The sequence below is a fragment of the Ranitomeya variabilis genome, chromosome 4 (genome assembly GCF_051348905.1).
Source record: "Ranitomeya variabilis isolate aRanVar5 chromosome 4, aRanVar5.hap1, whole genome shotgun sequence".
In the NCBI taxonomy this organism is placed as follows: domain Eukaryota; kingdom Metazoa; phylum Chordata; class Amphibia; order Anura; family Dendrobatidae; genus Ranitomeya; species Ranitomeya variabilis.
Genome location: NC_135235.1, coordinates 541,985,572 through 542,008,155, shown reverse-complemented (window position 1 = coordinate 542,008,155; position 22,584 = coordinate 541,985,572). Strand labels below are relative to the sequence as shown.

Sequence of the window (22,584 nt, the reverse complement as noted above, 5' to 3'; positions counted from 1 at the left end):
CTTTCCTCACGCCATCATCATTCTTCTTCTGGTGAGGTCCTGTTTGTACTACATGTGGCAGCCTCTCTAGCACATGCGCAGTGCAAACATTGGAAGAAAAGTGAAAAAATCACAGGCTGTGCATTTTTATGCTGGATGCTATGGACAGCAGGGAAAAGCACCAGGTTTTACGGACTGTGCATAAATTACGGATGGTTAGCAACCCAGAGTCCAGGGAGAGTAGGACTAGTCACATGTATATGCCCAAGGTGGCATGATGGGGGGTGTATAATTGTGCCAACAGCTCATATTAGTGGCAGCTACGGTGCCAAAGCCATATAGACTTTTAGGTATAGTGCCCATAAGTAATGCTATATGGTAATTCCAGTGAATCTTCAATCTTGCTAATAGGAAACTTAAATAGGCCCCATCTCTGTGGTGCCAGTGGTGTTACCCTCTTCTCCATTTCTCCCACAGCACAGAAGTCTCTCTTAGCTTTTAAATGATGCTAGTACTTGAGTATAATACATGTGCATACATTATTACAGCTCTCAGATATGGAGAATTCATGTATTTAACATGGCCTACTTACCCCAGTGACCCGTGTGTCTGGCCCATGGTTTTCACACTTATTCTCCGGGACATCGTTCCAGTTCTAGATAACTGTGAGTCAGAATCCTAAGATATTGGAAACAAATGGAAGTCCTCATCTTATAGTTATTAGTATCCACAGTTAGTTCTAATCTATAGATCCAACAGTGAGAGCTGAAGCCTCTGGCTGGATGCAAAATATATACAGGCTCCTCTTATAGCACTGGGTATTGTTATACAGTTGTAGCCAAAAGTATTGACACCCCTTTAATTCTGTAAGATAATACTCAGTTTATTCCTGAAAATGATTGCAAACACAAATTCTTTGGTATTATTATCTTCATTTAATTTGTCTTAAATGAAAAAAACACAAAAGAGAATGAAGCAAAAAGCAAAACATTGATCATTTCACACAAAACTCCAAAAATGGTCCAGACAAAAGTATTGGCACCCTCAGCCTAATACTTGGTTGCACAACCTTTAGCCAAAATAACTGCAATCAACCGCTTCCGGTAACCATCAATGAGTTTCTTACAATGCTCTGCTGGAATTTTAGACCATTCTTCTTTGGCAAACTGCTCCAGGTCCCTGATATTTGAAGGGTGCCTTCTCCAAACTGCCATTTTTAGATCTCTCCACAGGTGTTCTATGGGATTCAGGTCTGGACTCATTGCTGGCCACCTTAGAAGTCTCCAGTGCTTTCTCTCAAACCATTTTCTAGTGCTTTTTGAAGTGTGTTTTGGGTCATTGTCCTGCTGGAAGACCCATGACCTCTGAGGGAGACCCAACTTTCTCACACTGGGCCCTACATTATGCTGCAAAATTTGATGGTAGTCTTCAGACTTCATAATGCCATGCACACGGTCAAGCTGTCCAGTGCCAGAGGCAGCAAAGCAACCCCAAAACATCAGGGAACCTCCGCCATGTTTGACTGTAGGGACCGTGTTCTTTTCTTTGAGTGCCTCTTTTTTTCTCCTGTAAACTTTATGTTGATGCCTTTGCCCAAAAAGCTCTACTTTTGTCTCATCTGACAAGAGAACATTCTTCCAAAACGTTTTAGGCTTTTTCAGGTAACTTTTGGCAACCTCCAGCCTGGCTTTTTTATGTCTCGGGGTAAGAAGTGGGGTCTTCCTGGGTCTCCTACCATACAGTCCCTTTTCATTCAGACGCCGACGGATAGTACGGGTTGACACTGTTGTACCCTCGGACTGCAGGGCAGCTTGAACTTGTTTGGATGTTAGGGTACTGTCACACTCTGCAACTTTCCAACGATCACGACCAGCGATACGACCTGGCCGTGATCGTTGGAAAGTCGTTGTGTGGTCGCTGGGGAGCTGTCACACAGACCGCTCTCCAGCGACCAACGATGCCGAGGGCCCCGGGTAACCAGGGTAAACATCGGGTTACTAAGCGCAGGGCCGCGCTTAGTAACCCGATGTTTACCCTGGTTACCATCGTAAAAGTAAAAAAAAACAAACCGTACATACTCACATTCCGGTGTCCGTCAGGGCCCTCGCAGTCTGCTTCCCGCTCTGACTGAGTGCTGCCGTAAAGTGAAAGCAGATCACAGCGGTGACGTCACCGCTGTGCTCTCCTTACTTTCCGGCCGGCAGTCAGTCAGAGCGGGAAGCAGACTGCGAGGGACCCTGACGGACACCGGAATGTGAGTATGTACGGTTTGTTTTTTTTACTTTTACGATGGTAACCAGGGTAAACATCGGGTTACTAAGCGCGGCCCTGCGCTTAGTAACCCGATATTTACCCTGGTTACAAGCGAACGCATCGCTGGATCGGTGTCACACACACCGGATCCAACGATGACAGCGGGAGATCCAGCGACGAAAGAAAGTTCCAAACGATCTGCTATGACGTACGATTCTCAGCAGGGTCCCTGATCGCTGCTGCGTGTCAGACACAGCGATATCGTATGGATATCGCTGGAATGTCACGGATCGTACCGTCGTAGCGACAAAAGTGCCACTATGAGACAGTACCCCTAGTCGAGGTTCTTTATCAAACATCCGCACAATCTTGCGTTGAAATCTCTTGTCAATTTTTCTTTTCCGTCCACATCTAGGGAGGTTAGCCACAGTGCCATGGGCTTTAAACTTCTTGATGACACTGCGCACAGTAGACACAGGAACATTCAGGTCTTTGGAGATGGACTTGTAGCCTTGAGATTGCTCATGCTTCCTCACAATTTGGTTTCTCAAGTCCTCAGACAGTTCTTTGGTCTTCTTTCTTTTCTCCATGCTCAATGTGGTACACACAAGGACACAGGACAGAGGTTGAGTCAACTTTAATCCATGTCAACTGGCTGCAAGTGTGACTTAGTTATTGCCAACACCTGTTAGGTGCCACAGGTAAGTTACAGGTGCTGTTAATTACACAAATTAGAGAAGCATCACATGATTTTTTGAACATTGCCAATACTTTTGTCCACCCCCTTTTTTATGTTTGGTGTGGAATTATATCCAATTTGGCTTTAGAACAATTCTTTTTGTGTCTTTTCATTTAAGACAAATTAAATGAAGATAATAATAACAAAGAATTTGTGTTTGCAATCATTTTCAGGAAGAAACTGAGTATTATCAGACAGAATTGCAGGGGTGTCAATACTTTTGGCCACAACTGGCCAGATGGGTTACTTGATTGTCGTTTCTTCGAAAAATTCAAAATCCATGAAAAAGAAATCTGGTCCTAGATTAAAGGGGAATCTGTCAGTAACCGTACATATTGCACAAACCGTACATATTGGCACACAGGTCTTTGACAGCGAAATCTGTCGACTATTTTACATCTTCTATCTGTTGCTGCATTCCCAATAAATTAATATTTTAATTTATACTCAAATGAGGCACTAAAGGGGTATTCCCATTTCCAAGATCCTATCCCAATATGTAGTAGGTGTAATAATAATAATAGTAGCAAATACCTCCAATTAGAAATTTATTATAGTTTTTCTGATGCGCTATGTGTCTTTCCTCATGTGCAAGCATTGCAGAACCTTATGTGTCCATGGTTACGACCACTAGCAACTAGCTAACTAACTGTCACAACATCAGTGGTCGTAACTCTGGATACATAAGGTCCTGCAGTACCTGCACAAGAGGAAAGAGACATAGTGCATCAGAAAAACTATACTACATTTCTAATTGGAGGTATTTGCTATTATTATTATTACACCTACTATATATTGGAATAGGATCCCTTTAAGTGCTCTGGGTATGAAGGAGCAGGTAACAAGCCTCTGCCTCCTAAAGTTGTTTCCTCACCTAGCATGAGCCTTGGTAGTTTGTTTCATAGCTCAATATCTAATTTCCTTGCCTGACTCCTGAGGTTGTTTCCAACCACCAGCAGCCTTTCTAGCTTGATTGATAACTCAATGTCCATTTAAGAGAAGATTTGATTTCTATGAGACATGATCAGATATAGGCCGGGGTCACACTTGCGATTGCAATGCGAGAAACTCGCATCAATACCCGGCGCAGCCACTAGCACCCGGGACCGAAGCGTTCAACTGCATAGAAATACATGCAGCCGCACACTCCGGTCCCGAGTGCCAGCGCCAGTGCCAGGTATTGATGTGAGTTTCTCGCATTGCACTCGCAAGTGTGACCCCGGCCATAATGTAATTCTCATTGCAAGAAAACTTGATCTATGTAAAAGCGTACTTCAAGAACATTTGCACCACTGAAGATTGTCTCATGCTCTGGTGGAGCCATCATGTTTGTAGATCATGTGGGCACGCTATAACAGTAAAGCAGATATGTCACCAGATTTCACACTGCAAGCTATATATTTATATATGTACCTTGTATATATTTAATAGATATCATGGACCTGATGAGGCTGATGTACTTACCTTGAAATTCCATATTAAAATGAACCAGATAGATAACTGAGCAATTTCATCTGCACTCATAACATTTTCATTCTAGTATTAAGCAAACAAACTGCCAGGTAGAATTATATAGCCATTCTCACATGGATTGTCAAAGTAAGTACACCAGCCTCATCAATTCAAATAGATCTATTTAACAATGTATGTGGATTATTTTGTCAAATCTGATGGCGGATCAGTTTAAATTTCTCCTGTGGTGCTGCTACTACTGCTGGTTCTTCCACAGAATACATCTCATTGCCCTGTGACCTGCTTATTATTAGGTGACTCTTCGATAAAGATATATACAGCTCTGGCAAAAATTAATAGACCACTGTAAAATTTTCAGTTTGTCTGATTTTTCTCTTTATAGATATATTTTTGAGTAAAATATAAATTGTTCTTTTATTCTATAAACTAATAACAACATGTCTCCAAAGTTCCAAGCAATAAATTTTGTATTTATTTTCTGAAAATGAGAAATGGTCAAAATAACAAAAAATGCATTGCTTTCAGACCTCAAATAATGCAAAGAAAACAAGTTCATAATCATTTAGAAACAACAATACTAATGTTTTAACTCAGGAAGAGTTCAAAAATCAATATTTTGTGGAATAACCATGATTTGTAATCACAGCTTTCATGTGTCTTGGCATGCTTTCCACCAGTCTTTCACACTGCTTTTGGGTGACCTTATGCCACTCCAGGTACAAACATTTAAGCAGTTCTTCTTTATTTGATGGCTTGTGACTATCCATCTTCCTCTTGATCACATTCCAGAGGTTTTCAATGGGGTTCAGGTCTGGAGTTTGGGCTGCCCATGACAGGGATTTGATGTGGTGGTCCTTCATCCACACCTTGATTGACCTAGCTGTGTGGCATGGTGCATTATCCTGCTGGAAAAAACAGTCCTCAGAGTTGGGGAACATTGTCTGAGCAGAAGGAATCAACTGTTTTTACAGGATAACCTTGTATACGGCTTGATTCATCCATCCTTTGCAAAGAACAACCTGCCCAGTTACAGCCTTGCTGAAACATCCCCAGATCATCACCGATCCTCCACCAAATTTCACAGTGGGTGCAAGACACTGTGGCTTGTACGCCTCTCCAGGTCTCTGTCTAACCATTAGACAATCAGGTGTTGGGCAAAGCTGAAATTTAGACTCCTAACTAGAGAAGATTACCTTACTCCAGTCCTCTATGGTCCAATCCTTATGGTCTTTGGCAAACTTCAGCCTGGCTCTCCTCTGCTTCTCATTGATGAAAGACTTTTTTCTAGCTTTACATGACTTGAGGTCTGCCTCTAGGAGCCTGTTACGAACTGTTCTTGCCGTGCACTTCACCCCAGCTGCCATTTGCCATTCTTCTTGTAGGTCACTTGATGTCATCCTGCGGTTGGTGAGTGACATTCAAATAAGATGATGGTCATCTCGGTCAGTGGAGAGTCATTTTCTCCCTCTGCCGGTCTGTAGCTTCGTTGTCCCCAATGTCTGTTGCATGACCTTTGTCATGGTTCCCAATGGCAAGGGAACGTAAGAAACATATAAATCACGAACGAGCTCTCGGGTGATGGAAACTCGAGTTGACCGTGAGCTAAATCTACCACACAACTAATAGTAGCCAGGGAGCATACCTACGGCTTCCTAAATGCCACGCGCCAGCCGGAGGACTAACTAAGCCTGGTAGAGGAAGAAACAGACCTGGCTTACCTCTAGGGAAATACCCCAAAAGATGATAGCAGCCCCCCACATGTAATAACGGTGAAATAAGAGGAAAAGACATACACAGTATGAAAGTAGATTTAGCAAAGAGAGGTCCACTTACTAGATAGCAGAAGGATACAAAAGAGGACTTCACGGTCAACTGAAAACCCTTTCAAAAAACCATCCTGAAATTACTTTAAGACTCCTGTGTCAACTCATGACACAGGAGTGGCAATTTCAGCCCGCAAGAGCTTCCAGCTACAGGGAATTACAAAAACTGCAAACTGGACTAAAGATACAAAATAAAAGGACAAAGTCCACTTAGCTGATCAGCAGACTAGTAGCAGGAACATGCAACCGAAGGCTCTGGTTACAATGATGACCGGCAAGGAAATGACTGGAGAGCAAGGCTAAATAGGAAACTCCCAAACGCTGATGGAAGCAGGTGAACAGAAGCAGCAAAGTGCAAACAAGTCACCAGTACCACCAGCAACCACCAGGGGAGCCCAAAAAGCAGATACACAACAGTACCCTCCCCTTAAGGAGGGAGCACCGAACCCTCACAAGAACCGCCAGGGCGATCTGGATGAGCCCTATGAAAGGCACGAACCAAATCCGAGGCATGAACATCAGAGGCAGTTACCCAAGAATTATCTTCCTGACCATAGCCCTTCCATTTAACCAGATATTGAAGTCTCCGTCTGGAAATACGGGAGTCCAAGATCTTTTCTACCACGTACTCCAATTCACCCTCCACCAGCACAGGAGCAGGAGGTTCAGTAGAAGGAACCACCGGTACCTCATATCTCCGCAACAGCGACCGATGGAACACATTATGGATAGCGAAAGATGCCGGGAGGTCCAAACGAAAGGAGACAGGGTTAAGAATCTCCAAAATCCTATAAGGACCGATGAACCGAGGCTTAAATTTAGGAGAAGAAACCCTCATAGGGACAAAACGGGAAGACAACCACACCAAGTCCCCAACACGAAGGTGGGGGCCAACACGACGACGGCGGTTAGCAAACTGCTGAGTCCTCTCCTGGGACAATTCCAAATTATCCACCACTTGTCCCAAAATCTGATGCAACCGATCCACTACCGCATCCACTCCAGGACAATCCGAAGATTCAACCTGACCAGATGAAAAACGCGGATGAAACCCTGAATTGCAAAAGAAAGGAGAAACCAAAGTGGCAGAACTAGCCCGATTATTAAGAGCAAACTCCGCCAACGGCAGAAAGGCAACCCAATCATCCTGATCCGCAGACACAAAACACCTCAAATAAGTCTCCAAAGTTTGATTAGTTCGTTCCGTCTGGCCATTGGTCTGAGGATGGAATGCAGACGAAAAAGACAAATCAATGCCCAACCTGGCACAGACTGCCCGCCAAAATCTAGACACGAACTGGGTACCCCTGTCAGAAACGATGTTTTCCGGAATACCATGCAGGCGAACCACATTTTGAAAAAACAGAGGGACCAACTCAGATGAGGAAGGCAACTTAGGCAATGGCACCAAATGAACCATTTTAGAAAAACGGTCACACACCACCCAGATGACAGACATCTTCTGAGAAACAGGGAGGTCCGAGATAAAGTCCATAGAGATGTGCGTCCAAGGCCTCTTCGGAACAGGCAAGGGCAACAACAACCCACTAGCCCTAGAACAACAAGGCTTGGCCCGAGCACACACATCGCAAGACTGCACAAAAACACGCACATCTCGAGACAGGGAAGGCCACCAGAAGGATCTAGCCACCAAATCTCTGGTGCCAAAAATTCCCGGATGACCTGCCAGAGTAGAAGAATGAACTTCCGAGATGACTCTAGTGGTCCACTCGTCAGGAACAAACAATCTACCAGACGGACAACGATCAGGTCTATCCGCCTGAAATTCTTGCAAAGCACGTCGCAAATCAGGAGAGACAGCAGACAAAACCACTCCATCCTTAAGGACACCAGCAGGTTCAGAATTCCCAGGAGAGTCAGGCTCAAAACTCCTAGAAAGAGCATCTGCCTTCACATTCCTAGAACCCGGTAAGTACAAGACCACAAAATTAAACCGGGAAAAGAACAACGACCAACGTGCCTGTCTAGGATTCAGGCGCCTGGCAGACTCCAAATAAATTAAATTCTTGTGATCAGTCAAAACTACCACCTGATGTTTGGCACCCTCAAGCCAATGACGCCACTCCTCAAATGCCCACTTCATGGCCAAAAGCTCCCGATTACCAACATCATAGTTTCGCTCGGCGGGTGAAAATTTTCGCGAAAAGAACGCACAAGGTCTCATCACTGAGCAGTCGGGACTTTTCTGCGACAAAACCGCCCCCGCTCCAATCTCGGAAGCATCGACCTCAACCTGAAAGGGAAGGGAAACATCAGGCTGGCGCAACACAGGGGCAGACAAAAAGCGGCGCTTAAGCTCCCGGAAGGCCTCCACGGCAGCAGGGGACCAATTGGCAACATCAGCACCCTTTTTAGTCAAATCCGTCAGAGGTTTAGCAACGCCAGAAAAACCAGCTATAAATCGACGATAAAAATTAGCAAAGCCCAAGAATTTCTGGAGACTCTTCAGAGAAGTAGGCTGCGTCCAGTCGTAAATAGCCCGAACCTTGACAGGGTCCATCTCAATAGAAGAAGGGGAAAAAATGTACCCCAAAAAGGAAATTTTTTGAACCCCAAAAACACACTTTGAACCCTTTACACACAAAGAATTCTCCCGCAAAACCTGAAAAACCCTCCTGACCTGCTGAACATGAGACTCCCAGTCATCAGAAAATATCAAAATATCATCCAAGTACACTATCATAAATTTATCCAAATATTCACGGAAAATATCATGCATTAAGGACTGAAAGACAGAAGGTGCATTAGAAAGGCCGAAAGGCATTACCAAATACTCAAAATGGCCCTCAGGCGTATTAAATGCGGTTTTCCACTCATCCCCCTGCTTAATTCGCACCAAATTATACGCCCCACGAAGATCAATCTTAGAGAACCACTTAGCCCCCCTTATGCGAGCAAACAAATCAGTCAGCAAAGGCAACGGATACTGATATTTGACTGTAATTTTATTCAGGAGTCGATAATCAATACAAGGCCTCAGAGAGCCATCCTTTTTAGAGACAAAGAAAAAAACGGCTCCTAAAGGTGATGAAGAAGGACGAATATGTCCCTTTTCCAGGGACTCCTTAATATACTCGCGCATAGCAGCATGTTCAGGTACAGATAGGTTAAACAAACGACCCTTTGGAAATTTACTGCCAGGAATCAGATCTATGGCGCAATCACAATCCCTGTGAGGAGGGAGTGAACCAATCTTAGGCTCTTCAAAAACATCACGATAATCAGACAAAAATGCCAGAATCTCAGATGGAATAGATGACGAAATGGGCACCATAGGAGTGTCCCCATGAGCCCCCCGACATCCCCAGCTTAACACAGACATAGCTTTCCAGTCAAGGACTGGGTTATGAGACTGTAACCATGGTAATCCAAGCACCAAAACATCATGTAAATTGTACAACACAAGGAAGCGAATCACCTCCTGATGGTCTGGAGTCATACGCATAGTCACTTGCGTCCAGAACTGTGGTTTATTACAAGCCAAAGGTGTAGAATCAATACCCTTCAGAGGTATAGGGACTTCCAGAGGCTCTAAATCAAACCCACAGCGCCTGGCAAAGGACCAGTCCATAAGACTCAGAGCGGCGCCAGAGTCCACATAGGCATCCACGGTAATAACTGATAATGAACAAATCAAGGTTACAGACAAAATAAATTTGGACTGTAAAGTGCCAATTGAAATAGACTTGTCAACCTTCCTAGTATGTTTAGAGCATGCCGATATAACATGAGCAGAATCACCACAATAGAAGCATAACCCATTTTTACGCCTATAATTCTGCCGCTCGCTTCTGGACATAATTCTGTCACATTGCATTTTCTCTGGCGTCTCTTCAGAAGATACCGCCAAATGGTGCACGGGTTTGCGCTCCCGCAAACGCCGATCAATCTGAATTGCCATTGTCATGGACTCATTCAGACCTGTAGGCGCAGGGAACCCGACCATAACATCTTTAACGGCATTAGAAAGGCCCTCTCTGAAATTTGCCGCTAAGGCGCACTCATTCCACTGAGTAAGCACAGACCATTTACGAAATTTTTGGCAGTATATCTCAGCTTCATCTTGCCCTTGAGATAGGGCTATCAAAGCTTTTTCAGCTTGAATCTCCAAATTAGGTTCCTCATAAAGCAACCCTAAAGCCAGGAAAAACGCATCCACATTGAGCAACGCAGGATCCCCTGGTGCCAATGAAAATGCCCAATTTTGAGGGTCACCTCGGAGCAAAGAAATTACAATCTTAACCTGCTGGACAGGATCTCCTGAGGAGTGAGGTCTGAGAGAAAGGAATAATTTACAATTATATTTGAAATTCAGAAACCGAGATCTATCTCCGGAAAACACCTCTGGTGTAGGGATTTTAGGTTCAGAAATAGGAGTATGCATAACAAAATCTTGTAAATTTTGAACCTTCGTAGCAAGATTATTTAAACCTGCAGCCAAACTCTGAGGATCCATCTTTAAACAGGTGAGCTCAGAGCCATTCAAGGATTATAAGGAGAGAAAGGCAAAGGCAGTAATTAGAGCTGAACTACAACTGATCCAACTATGGAGCAAGCATAGGGAAAAAGAAAAAAAAAAAAATTTACAGACTTCCTTTTTCTCTCCTTTTTTCTGCCAATAAGTTTAACACATGGCCGGTCATACTGTCATGGTTCCCAATGGCAAGGGAACGTAAGAAACATATAAATCACGAACGAGCTCTCGGGTGATGGAAACTCGAGTTGACCGTGAGCTAAATCTACCACACAACTAATAGTAGCCAGGGAGCATACCTACGGCTTCCTAAATGCCACGCGCCAGCCGGAGGACTAACTAAGCCTGGTAGAGGAAGAAACAGACCTGGCTTACCTCTAGGGAAATACCCCAAAAGATGATAGCAGCCCCCCACATGTAATAACGGTGAAATAAGAGGAAAAGACATACACAGTATGAAAGTAGATTTAGCAAAGAGAGGTCCACTTACTAGATAGCAGAAGGATACAAAAGAGGACTTCACGGTCAACTGAAAACCCTTTCAAAAAACCATCCTGAAATTACTTTAAGACTCCTGTGTCAACTCATGACACAGGAATGGCAATTTCAGCCCGCAAGAGCTTCCAGCTACAGGGAATTACAAAAACTGCAAACTGGACTAAAGATACAAAACAAAAGGACAAAGTCCACTTAGCTGATCAGCAGACTAGTAGCAGGAACATGCAACCGAAGGCTCTGGTTACAATGATGACCGGCAAGGAAATGACTGGAGAGCAAGGCTAAATAGGAAACTCCCAAACGCTGATGGAAGCAGGTGAACAGAAGCAGCAAAGTGCAAACAAGTCACCAGTACCACCAGCAACCACCAGGGGAGCCCAAAAAGCGGATACACAACAGACCTTATTGTAATGGACTGCCATCTTAGAAATTTTAAGGATGGAGGCAAGATGACGCTCACTATGTCCCTCTGCTAGTAAAGCCAGAATTGAGTCCTTCTTTTCCTCACTCAAGACTTTTCTTTCAACTCCTTTGGCATGGTTGTTATTTTTTCATTCCTATTACTTTTGGGATATTACGAGCACTTGTTTTGCCATCCAGCTTGTCCTATTGCAAGAGGATTGTGAACACCACAGCAGGTTTTTTTTTTATACATTCCTTCATTAAATAAGATTTGGTTCAGGTGATCACCTAATCAGAAGCACATTAAGTAGAATAAGGTGTACTCTGGTTGGAATTCAACTGACACTGGAATGGAATGGCTGTCAGACATGTAGAGATGATGATTTTTAGAAAACTGTGCAGTATTCTCTTAATTTTTGCCAGAGCTATATATATACAGTATATATAAATTTATATCTAACCCTTTAATGTAGAAAAAGTTCTTATTGAACGCTGAGCCTGTGTCCAGTTGGCTGTGCACAAAAAATTATACACATTTATAAATTGTGCACCCCTATAAAAGTGCGCTAGTTGACTGCCTAATTTACTTATGCATGTGTGAAGTACACCGCGTGGTGATAAGGACCATTCACTGATCACCTATTTGAACCCATAGACGTATATGTCTTTTATCTTGATGCTATTTTAATAAGAATACTGGAATGTTTCTTTCATGCTGTCTCTGCATCTTAGACTCGGTGATGGGAAAAGTTTGCTGCACATTTCTCCCTTTGTATAACCACTTCTCCTTTTGGTTATTACTCAATGCTCCTGTAGTGGTCTGGATGGCGCCTCTCAGTACAGCTGACGTTATTATATCAGTGACGTTGCGTCTGATAGCAGAAAGTAATATCTTATTACATGTTTCAGATCATTTTGTAGAGACTGATTTTTTCATTTATGAAACAACACTGGCTGTCAGAAATAAAGAATGTGTTTACATGAATGGCTATGTTTTGTAATTTCAAACTTCCTGGTGGTCTAGGGTAGAGAAATGATTAATTGTAAATTCCCTGGTAATCAAAGGAAGTAAAAGGATTACCGGTAGTTGTAAATTCCTTGTTGCTCTGGGGTATCCAAAGGATTCATTGTAAAGTCTCTAGTGGTCTAGGGTAGTGAAAGGATTCATTGTAAAGTCCCTGGTGGTCTAGGGTAGTGAAAGGATTCATTGTAAAGTCCCTGGTGGTCTAGGTTAGTGAAAGGATTCATTATAAAGTCCCCGGTGGTCTAGGTTAGTGAAAGGGATAATTGTAAAGTCCCTGGTGGTCTAAGGTAATAAAATGATTAATTCTCTAGTAGTCTTAAGGCTCCCTAAATGGGTTTGGACCTGCCGATGTCGTTCAGCCGACAAGCTACGACGTGTATGGAAGCACTGGCCAACTGATGGTCAGGAGCGTTGTTGATTGCGATTTGGTTTCCAGGACCATCTCTATGCTGACGACACCCAGTTATACACTTCTGCTGATATCACGCCTGCCTTTTTAGAAAACACCAGTGATTGTCTTACCGCTGTCTCTAACATCATGCCCTCCCTCTATCTGAAACTGAACCTGCCAAAACTGAACTCCTCGTGTTCTCTCCCTCTACTAACCTACCTTTGCCTGACATTGCCATCTCCGTGTATGTTTCCACCATTACTCCCAAGCAACATGCCCGCTGCCTTGGGGTCATACTTGATTCTGAGCTTTCCTTCACCCCCCACATCCGATCATTGGCTCGCTCTTCTTATCTGCATCTCAAAAACATTTATAGAATTCGCCCTTTTCTTACTTTCGACTCTGCAAAAACTCTTACTGTTTCACTTATTCATTCTCGTCTGGACTATTGTAACTCTCTACTAATCGACCTCCCTCTTACCAAATTCTCCCCTCTCCAATCTGTCCAGAATGCTGCAGCCAGGATCATATTCCTCACCAACCGTTACACCGATGCCTCTACCTTGTGCCAGTCATTACACTGGTTACCCATCCACTCCAGAATCCAGTACAAAACTATTACCCTCATCCACAAAGCACTCCATGGCTCAGCACCACCCTACATCTCCTCCCTGGTCTCAGCCTACCACCCTACCCGTGCCCTCCATTCTGCTAATGACCTGAGGTTAGCATCCTCAATAATCAGAACCTCCCACTCCTGTCTCCAAGACTTTTCACGTGCTGCGCCAATTCTTTGGAATGCACTACCTAGGTTAATATGATTAATCCCCAATCCCCACAGTTTTAAGCGTGCCCTAAAAATGCATTTGTTCAGACTGGCCTACCACCTCAACGCATTAACCTAACTATCCCTGTGTGACCCATTCAAAAAACTTAAACCATAATCAGGTTCCTCGCATCATGTTCTCACAAGCTTTATGCAGTTAATAGCCCTCTGTGTCTGTACTGTTACATACTTAAAAGAAACACCAACATAATATCCCTAATAAAGCCATGAAGGTATAACCATAATGACACACCAAAACAAAATACCCTCACATCAAGGCCAGATACTAGAAGAAAGTATATACTTTATTGATATAAAAACAACATATATAACATATAAAATTGTTAGGGGTAGTGACCACCAGTGCAGAAACAATGGTGGGTCACACACAGGAAACGACCTCAGTAGACACAAAAGTAAAGCAGCAGAGAGTAATCATTAAAGGAGCATATATGGCAACAAATATGTGACAGATGTATGATAACTCCATCAACATACAGCATAGTAAGTATATACACATGTGAAGTATAACACAATGCCCATACATAACATTAAACAGCTGAGACAGCTTGACAGAAGTACTCACATACTACATAAATATAGCGTCTAAATATGGGTATAGTTACCAGGAGGCAGAACCCGGGGACCCACCACACCCGACGCGCGTTTCGCACCGAAATGCTTCGTCTGGGGTGGTTGGGTCCTGGCCAAATGGGGTTATATATTGGTCATGACCAATTGGAGGACAGAGGAATTAGAAGTAGAGCCGCCAACACCTGTGATCATGCATAATAATAAACATACCTTAAGCCCCCACACCGTACATGCAGCTATAGCAGTAAAGTGCTGATTTTGCAGCACAGGCGCGCCATACCGCAGTACACATGGTTGCACGTGTAGTGCTGAGAACCGGAAGTTCATTCGGCGTCTATCAGACACCTACAGCGCAGACGCGCGCTGCTGAGACAGAAAACATACCTGCTGCGCGTGCGCATAATTGCACGTGTAGTGCTGGAAACCGGAAATTTGTTCGGCGTCAGTCAGACACCTACCGCGCAGACGCGCGCTGCTGAGACAGGAAGAGTACCTGCTGCGCATGCGTGCGGTAGAGAAACAGCAATTACTAGAGCCTAAATGGAACAGCGCGTCTGTCAGGCACCAACAGCGCATGCGCGCGCTGCTAAGACAGGGGACATACCTACTGCGCATGCGTAAAAAGAGCAGCAGTTTAATGGGGCTAAGCCAAAAGTATACAGCTGTGCTATGCAGCAGCAAGTCACAGGCGCATATGTAAAATGAAAAGGAAACAGCGTAGCCAAAAGTAGAGATGTGGCAGAATAAGGAATAAGAAAAAAATAATAAAGATGCCAATAATACTAGTAGACACCAATAAAGGTGAAAAAGAAAAAGAAAAAGGGTGCGTAAAAGAAATGACGAATAACTAACAAGGATAAAGTGGATGGCGAAAGTGTGGGAATAATACCATAAAGGAAGTGAGGAAAAGTGAAGGGACAATAGCATATAATACGTGAAGAGATAATAAAAATCAATAAAAATATTGCTATATTATAAGTGAGATGAAAAACCACCTTAGGTAATTAATTAGTAAAAGAGACAAGGGTACCCATAGATTATATGGTTATAAAAAAGACATAAGGTGACGTGCACCAGTATATAAGTATCGCAAATAAAGAAAAAAGAACAATATAAAATGCTAAAATGGAATAAAGTGACATAAGTGCATATAATAAATATAATAAATGCCAATAATAAGCCTCACACCAGGTGAGGAATACAATACAATATATGATATACTATAATAAAGTGACATAAGTGCATATATACTAATTACCAAATAGTATAAATAAGATGAATGGTAAGTGAATATGTGAAAAAGGTAAAAGAACCATATAATAATGACTAAATGATGAAAAAAGGAATCCTGATAGATGAGTAGATATAACAAATATGCTGCCACGACGCGTGTGTCCTCTTGAAGCAGCTGATAGTGACATCCTCTTGAGACATCATGGAAAAATATGACCAAATATATAAACCCCTAAAACGTTAAAAATAAAAGTAAAAAATGAGACACTGACATGCAACATATAAGATTTATTAAAAACAAGCCAGGATAAAAACAAACAGAAGACAGCAATGAGAGGTCATAAAGATAATAACTGGGGCAGAACGATCATGTAGGTAGAAAGGGAACAAAGCTATTATGATCGTTTAAGCCATATGGAGAAATGGTATTGAGTCTGTATATCCACCTTGTTTCCCTTTGAGCCAGGAGTCTCTTCCAGTTCCCTCCACGGGGACCAATAAACACTCTATCAATACCCTTAACGCTCAACCCCATAGGGTCGCAATTGTGAAAGGCCTTAAAATGGCGTGGTACTGGTTTTAATTTAGTGGTGTCGTCTTCAGTGGACGCATCAACGATATCCAAGACGTGCTCACGCACCCTGCGGCGAAGTTCACGCGACGTCATCCCCACATAGATGAGGCTGCAGGGGCAGGTGGCATGGTAAACCACTGCTTTGGTAGTGCATGTAATTGTGTGGGTGATTTTAAAGATTCTATCCCCAGCAGAATTGGGGAACTCAGTAGAATCACAAATATTTTTACATGCAACGCACTTACCACATCGAGTGCAGCCCCATTTTGGGCCTCTGGACTCAAAGATGTATTTTTGTCTTGGACCCTTATGGTGACTATGAACTAAATGATCTCTGAGGTTCTGAGATCTCCTAAAAGAGATCGCTGGGTACTCACCAATAAATTGGGAAATTGTATCGTCTAGTTGTAAAATGTGCCAATGTTTGGCAATAGCAGCCCTAATTTCGCTACTCCTAGAGTTGTAATCCAAAATACATCGTACCTGATCATTTTGTCCGGTGGGTTTCTTTTGCTGTAACAATTCAGTTCTCTGGCTCCGATATGCTCTTTGTTACATACTTAGGCTGATAACCGGTTCATGCAGCATTATATGAACATGAACACCCGATTCTTACACTATGGCTGGTCCGAACAACGAAAGCAATTGTTACCATCCACCTCTCGTGTCTCCCCTATTTCCTCATGCGAGCAGGGCCCTCATTCCTCTTGGTATCTGTTTTGATCTGTGTTTCTTGTTATGCTGTAATGTCTACTGTCTGTACAAGTCCCCTCTATAATGTAAAGTACTGCGGAATATGTCAGCGCTATAGTAATAAAATTATTATTATTATTGCGCATGTCTATTTTGGTCTAATGATCAGCATTGATTACCAAGATAAGCCACCAGCCGATATTTCAGCCAGCAGTATTCTTATACAGAGCAGTTCGAGCAAAGGCTCCTGTGTGTAATGCTGTAAGAATCAGGCTGCACTCAGATGTCACCCGAGTGAAGTCCTATTTAAGTGTGACGATTCAAAGAGGGAAAACGGAGAGTGGACCCTCTAGACCGCGACGACGAACCCCTCACGGACGAGCTGACCAGATAGACCGCCCCCTATACAGGGAGAGTTAGGGGCAGGCCCGTGAGGGACTATCGCCACGGAAGCTGGAGGACCAGGACGGGAGAAGACCAAGAAGAGGCGGAGATAGTAGGACCACAGGATAGGTGAGTACTGCAGAGAAACAGGACTGATGGGTTAAACAGGACTGATGGGTAAAACAGGACTGATGGGTAAACTGCAGCAGTACAGGGACTTGCGGAGGAACTGAGGAAACGCAGAGGCTAGCAGGATACAGGAAAGACAGGATAAACCCAAAGTCAGAGGGAAAACAAACTTCACAGAGACTAAGAGCGGCCAGGAACACCTGAAGGAACAAATGATAACCAGGCACAGAGGGACGGCAGGAAGCAGTTTAAATACCTAAAGGCAGGGTAGCACTTCCGGGTAACAGACCTCCAGAACCATAGAGAGGACAATAAGGAGGACCGACTTCCAGGTACTAGTCCTCCAGGACCATAGAGGAGACGAAGAGGAGCGCCAACAGAAGATCAGAAGTGCACACGCGCAGCACTGAACCTGGTATGCGCGCGCGCACGAGAAGCAGAGGCCGGAAGCGAGCGAGGAGGCAGCAGCAGCGGTATGATACTGTGTATGGGAGTGTCGGCTGTTGGACAAATGAGCAATGCATCAATGCGGCGTTCGGCTGACGGCCATTGCGTGTGTACGGCCAATGTCAGGTACTGACTGAAATAATTATTAGTTGTAAATGACTTGGTGATCTAGAGTAGTTCAAGAATTCATTGTACGTAAATTCCCTTGTGTTCTTGGATGGTAAAAGAATTAATCCTTATTTCTCTGGTGACCTAGAATCCCGGGGCACACCACCAACCAAAATGGCACAAAATGACACTAAAACAGTACATATTCTACATATAGTTAATAATATAGATGCTAAATGTATTTATACTCACTCAGTGTGAAACCTGGGCCTGTTTCGATAAACACAAAAGGGATATCCTGGCAGGAATGGTGGAAAGACACACACGAAGCTCTTCCTCAACAGTTCTCAGTTCTCAGTCTCTCCCTGTTTTTAGTTTTTTTTTGTGCACATGCCCTAACCCTACCCCTAACCCTAGTTCTAACTCTAGTTCTAACCCTAACCCTAGTGGAAAAAGAAAAAAAAATATTTTCTTTTTTTTTATTATTGTCCCTACCTATGGGGGTGATAAGGGGGGGGGGGTCATTTACTATTTTTTTTATTTTGATCACTGTGATAGGTTATATCTCAGTGATCAAAATATACCTGGAACGAATCTGCCAGCCAGCAGATTCGGCCGGCGCACTGCGTATGCGCCCGCCATTTTGGAAGATGGCGGCGCCCATGGAGAAGACGGACGGACACCGGGAGGCCCGGTAAGCATGAGGGGGGGGGGGATCTGAGCATGGGGGGTGGATTGGAGGACGGGGGGTGGCATCGGAGCACGGGGGGAGCGGGCAGGAGGACGGGGGAGCGGACAGGACGACAGAGGGGAGCGGAGCACCGGACGGAGGACCGGAGAGGAGATCGGTGGTGGTGGGGGGGAGTACATAAGTGTTTCCAGCCATGGCCGATGATATTGCAGCATCGGCCATGGCTGGATTGTAATATTTCACCAGTTTTTTAGGTGAAATATTACAAATCGCTCTGATTGGCAGTTTCACTTTCAACAGCCAATCAGAGCGATCGTAGCCACGAGGGGGTGAAGCCACCCCCCCTTGGGTGAAGTACCACTCCCCCTGTCCCTGCAGATCGGGTGAAATTGGAGTTAACCCTTTCACCCGATCTGCAGGGACGCGATCATTCCATGCCGCCACGTAGGCGTCATGGGTCGGATTGGCACCGACTTTCATGACGCCTACGTGGCGTCAAAGGTCGGAAAGGGGTTAATGAGCTGTTGCTGACTTAATGATTATACACAGCATTATTGGCGGGCATTACCTTGGCGGCGGGCAAATGCGAGAGTCTCTCCGCTCTCAGGATGACGCGCCGGCCTCGGTGACATCATTAAGTCGCGCGAGCGTTCAAAGCTCGCGCATGTGTTATTCCGTGACTGCGCATCGCTGCACATCGCTGCGCATTGCCGGGGAACAAAACAAAGGGGGCACCATAGTTTGGGGAACTTTCCCCGCGGCACACCCGACCATGTGTCGCGGCACACTAGTGTGCCGCGGAACACTGGTTGAAAATCACTGGTCTAGGGCACTGAAAGGATTCATCATGTGATTCATTATAAATTTCCTGGCAGTCTAGAGAAGTGAAAGAATTCATAGGCAAATTCCCTGGTGGTCTTGGTGGTCTACGGAAGAGAAAGGATTAATTGTAAATTGCCAGGTGGTCTTATAGTAGTGAGATGTTTCATTGTGAGTTCCCTGGTTGTCTAGGATAGGGATCGGATTCATTGTAAATTCCAATTTCAAGAAATCTAGATAATTTTGGGGGGCTTCCATGCCAGATAAGGTAATTGCTCAGTGTGCACTCCTCCCTATAAATTCTATTGCAATCCGTCAGTATTACAACCCCACTAATCGCTAGAAGCATCAATTTGGGTGCTTACTTAGGTCTATTGTTAATGATCTGTCATCTATAGTGACAACATCATAGTGGTCATGTGACCCCGGCCTTATATTAAGTATCTGCCCCCTCTACCCCAGTAATGAGCAGATAGTAGAAGCCTTACCATTATCCCATGACCAGTATTATCAAGAGAAGTGAAGCTAATGGGTATTCTGGAATAAGAGCCCAGAGGTCTGCTGTTCTGTCCACTTTGGATTTTCGGGCTGAGTTGAACTTTTTTGGCTGCTGTCATCTTCCCAATTTTCTGGCGGGCAACTTTTTCCACGTGGATGTCTAGTAACTGCAGATATAAATCATTTGCATTCCCTATGTTACTGATGTACAATAACAAATTGTATTGTGGTACCGTGTTAGCCAGAAAAATCGATGTGAATACTTTTCTGCCCAATGACGACAGAAGTATTCTAGGAGTGATACCTTTATTGGCTAACCAGAAAATAATATGTTTGCAAGCTTTGCAATCTTGCCTGAAGAAGGAGCCACTGTGGTCTGAAAGCTTGCAAACATATTATTTTCTGGTTAGCCAATAAAGGTATCACTCCTAGAATACTTCTGTCATCATTGGGCAGAAAAGTACTCACATCTACAGTATGTTACTGAGTAATTTATGCTCTATTTTAAGCAAATATAGCTGGAAAGTATTGCAATAATTCTATGTCCTTACCTTATTCAAGTTTTCTTCAAAATCAGCATATAGATATCTAAAAACCATGAGGAATTGATACACAAAGTAGATTTCATAATTCAGTACTATTTCTAGGTACTAGCTATATGAAGAAACATGTCTAGATGTTCTTAGAATTCCTAAATATAGACAAATAGAGATGGGGTAATCCCAGCTTAAAAGTTCAGGGTTCATACTGGACAGTTAGTGTCCGGTGCTGAACTTCCCTCGGAAGTCCGTTTTATTGTTCAGAGTGCTGAGGGAAGTCTGGGAGGAGAGGGAAAGAGAGAGAGAAAATTTTCATGCTCCAAAGTTCAGGTCTCCATTGTTTTCAATAGGGTTCGGGTTCTGGATCAAGTTCAGGAACAGTTCCGAAATGTACCTTGGACTAAAGTTTGGGTCAGGTATCAGAACTCGAACTTCCACTGGTCCGCTAATCCCTACTTAGGATAAGAAGCCACCTACAAGCTCCTTATTCCGAGAAACATTGCTTGGCCTAGAAGTCTCCCTGTATCAAGTTGGCTCTCTCCACTATGAGAAGCCTTCTTAAAGGGTTTGTCCAGCCATGGCATACAAGTCTGCAGTCGCTCTGTGCACACTCCACGATGTGAAAATTCTCTGGCGCCGAGAATGGGCCATCATGTGACCACAAGTTTGTGATTTTCAATCTTCTGGCCACATTTCAAGACGTGTCTGGCCTGACCGCAATACACATACATTGAGCGTGGCCACATATATCTAGTCGGCACATGACTGCTTGTATGCAAATCGCATATACCACGTACCTGCTGATTCTGGCACCAAAGAATCCTCACAGCGTGCAGTGTGAGCTCTGTGAGGATTCACAAGGAGTGACCTGCAATCTTGTACCCAATGGTCAGACAACCACTTTATATATATATAGGCAGCCATTTTTTAGCATGACGCAGCAGTATTGTTTGGATCCTCTTGGTGACTGACCTGAGAAACATAGCGGAGTCTTACTTCCTCCTTCTGCAGCATTAGGCTCTGTACCTCTAACATATCCGACACATGGCGGGCAGCCACTCCTACTTGACAGGCCACACTGGCCAGCGTCTGTGTGACTAGAGACATGGTGCTCTCCAGGGCCTTACGCTTGTCAGGAGCCTGAAAACACAGCATGGGGAGAAGCAATGAAAGGGTTTTTTACTGATATTGCTATGAAATAAATAATAAATAACACAGGTCAACAAAAAAAATTTTTTTTTCTGGTGTCCAAAATATTTTAATGAATTTGGGGTATTTTTGGGGTGCTGATTCTGAATATGCTATCAGTTTTGCCAGATTGGCTCAAGTTTTTGAGATTTTTGGTATCTTATTTATAGCACTTGTTGGTAAATGCGACGCATCATCTCATTAATTTATTTGGATTAGTACTTGAACTGAGCAGTTCTCAATATAGTTTTGTGTTAATTAGTGTTCTAAAAGTTTGTTCATAGCTTGATTTTTGCACTAACTTTATGTTGTTGTCTGTTTTCCAGTGAAAAGCATGAACTCATCAAGAAGAAGTTGTCTTAACGATCCAGACTCATTCTGTTACATTTGTGGTGAATACACACTGCCAAAACATAGAAGAAACATAACAGACTTCGTAAAAAAAGTGTATTTTGCCTATTTTGGGGTTATGCTTGGGGACCAAGACAAGTTTTGGGCACCACACATAGTGTGCAAAGCATGTATCGAATTATTACGAAAATGGAGCAAAGGACAAAGAAAAAGCTTCAAATTTGGTGTTCCAATGGTGTGGAGAGAGCCAAAAAATCATCATGATGACTGTTATTTCTGTGCAGTGCAAGTGCAAGGATTCAATAAGCATAAGAAACGAAAATGGGAGTAACATGGAATCTGCAAGAAGGCCTGTCCCTCATTGTGAAGATGTGCCTGTACCTGTGTGTTTACCATAAATAACAGTCATCATGATGATTTTTTGGCTCTCTCC

The 22,584-nt window shown here is 43.7% G+C and overlaps 1 protein-coding gene across 2 annotated transcripts in view; it reads right to left on the bottom strand.

The window, feature by feature from the left end:
* Positions 1–22,584, bottom strand: part of ABI3 (ABI family member 3) — a 159,808-nt gene that overhangs the window by 113,133 nt on the left and 24,091 nt on the right. For both annotated transcript variants that reach the window (XM_077252491.1, XM_077252492.1), the window contains exons 2-4: positions 21,585–21,752; positions 20,064–20,240; positions 572–657 (exon numbers count right to left, since the gene is read on the bottom strand). In XM_077252491.1, the coding sequence (XP_077108606.1) occupies positions 572–657; positions 20,064–20,240; positions 21,585–21,752 (431 nt within the window). The remainder of the gene's footprint in view (positions 1–571; positions 658–20,063; positions 20,241–21,584; positions 21,753–22,584) is intronic.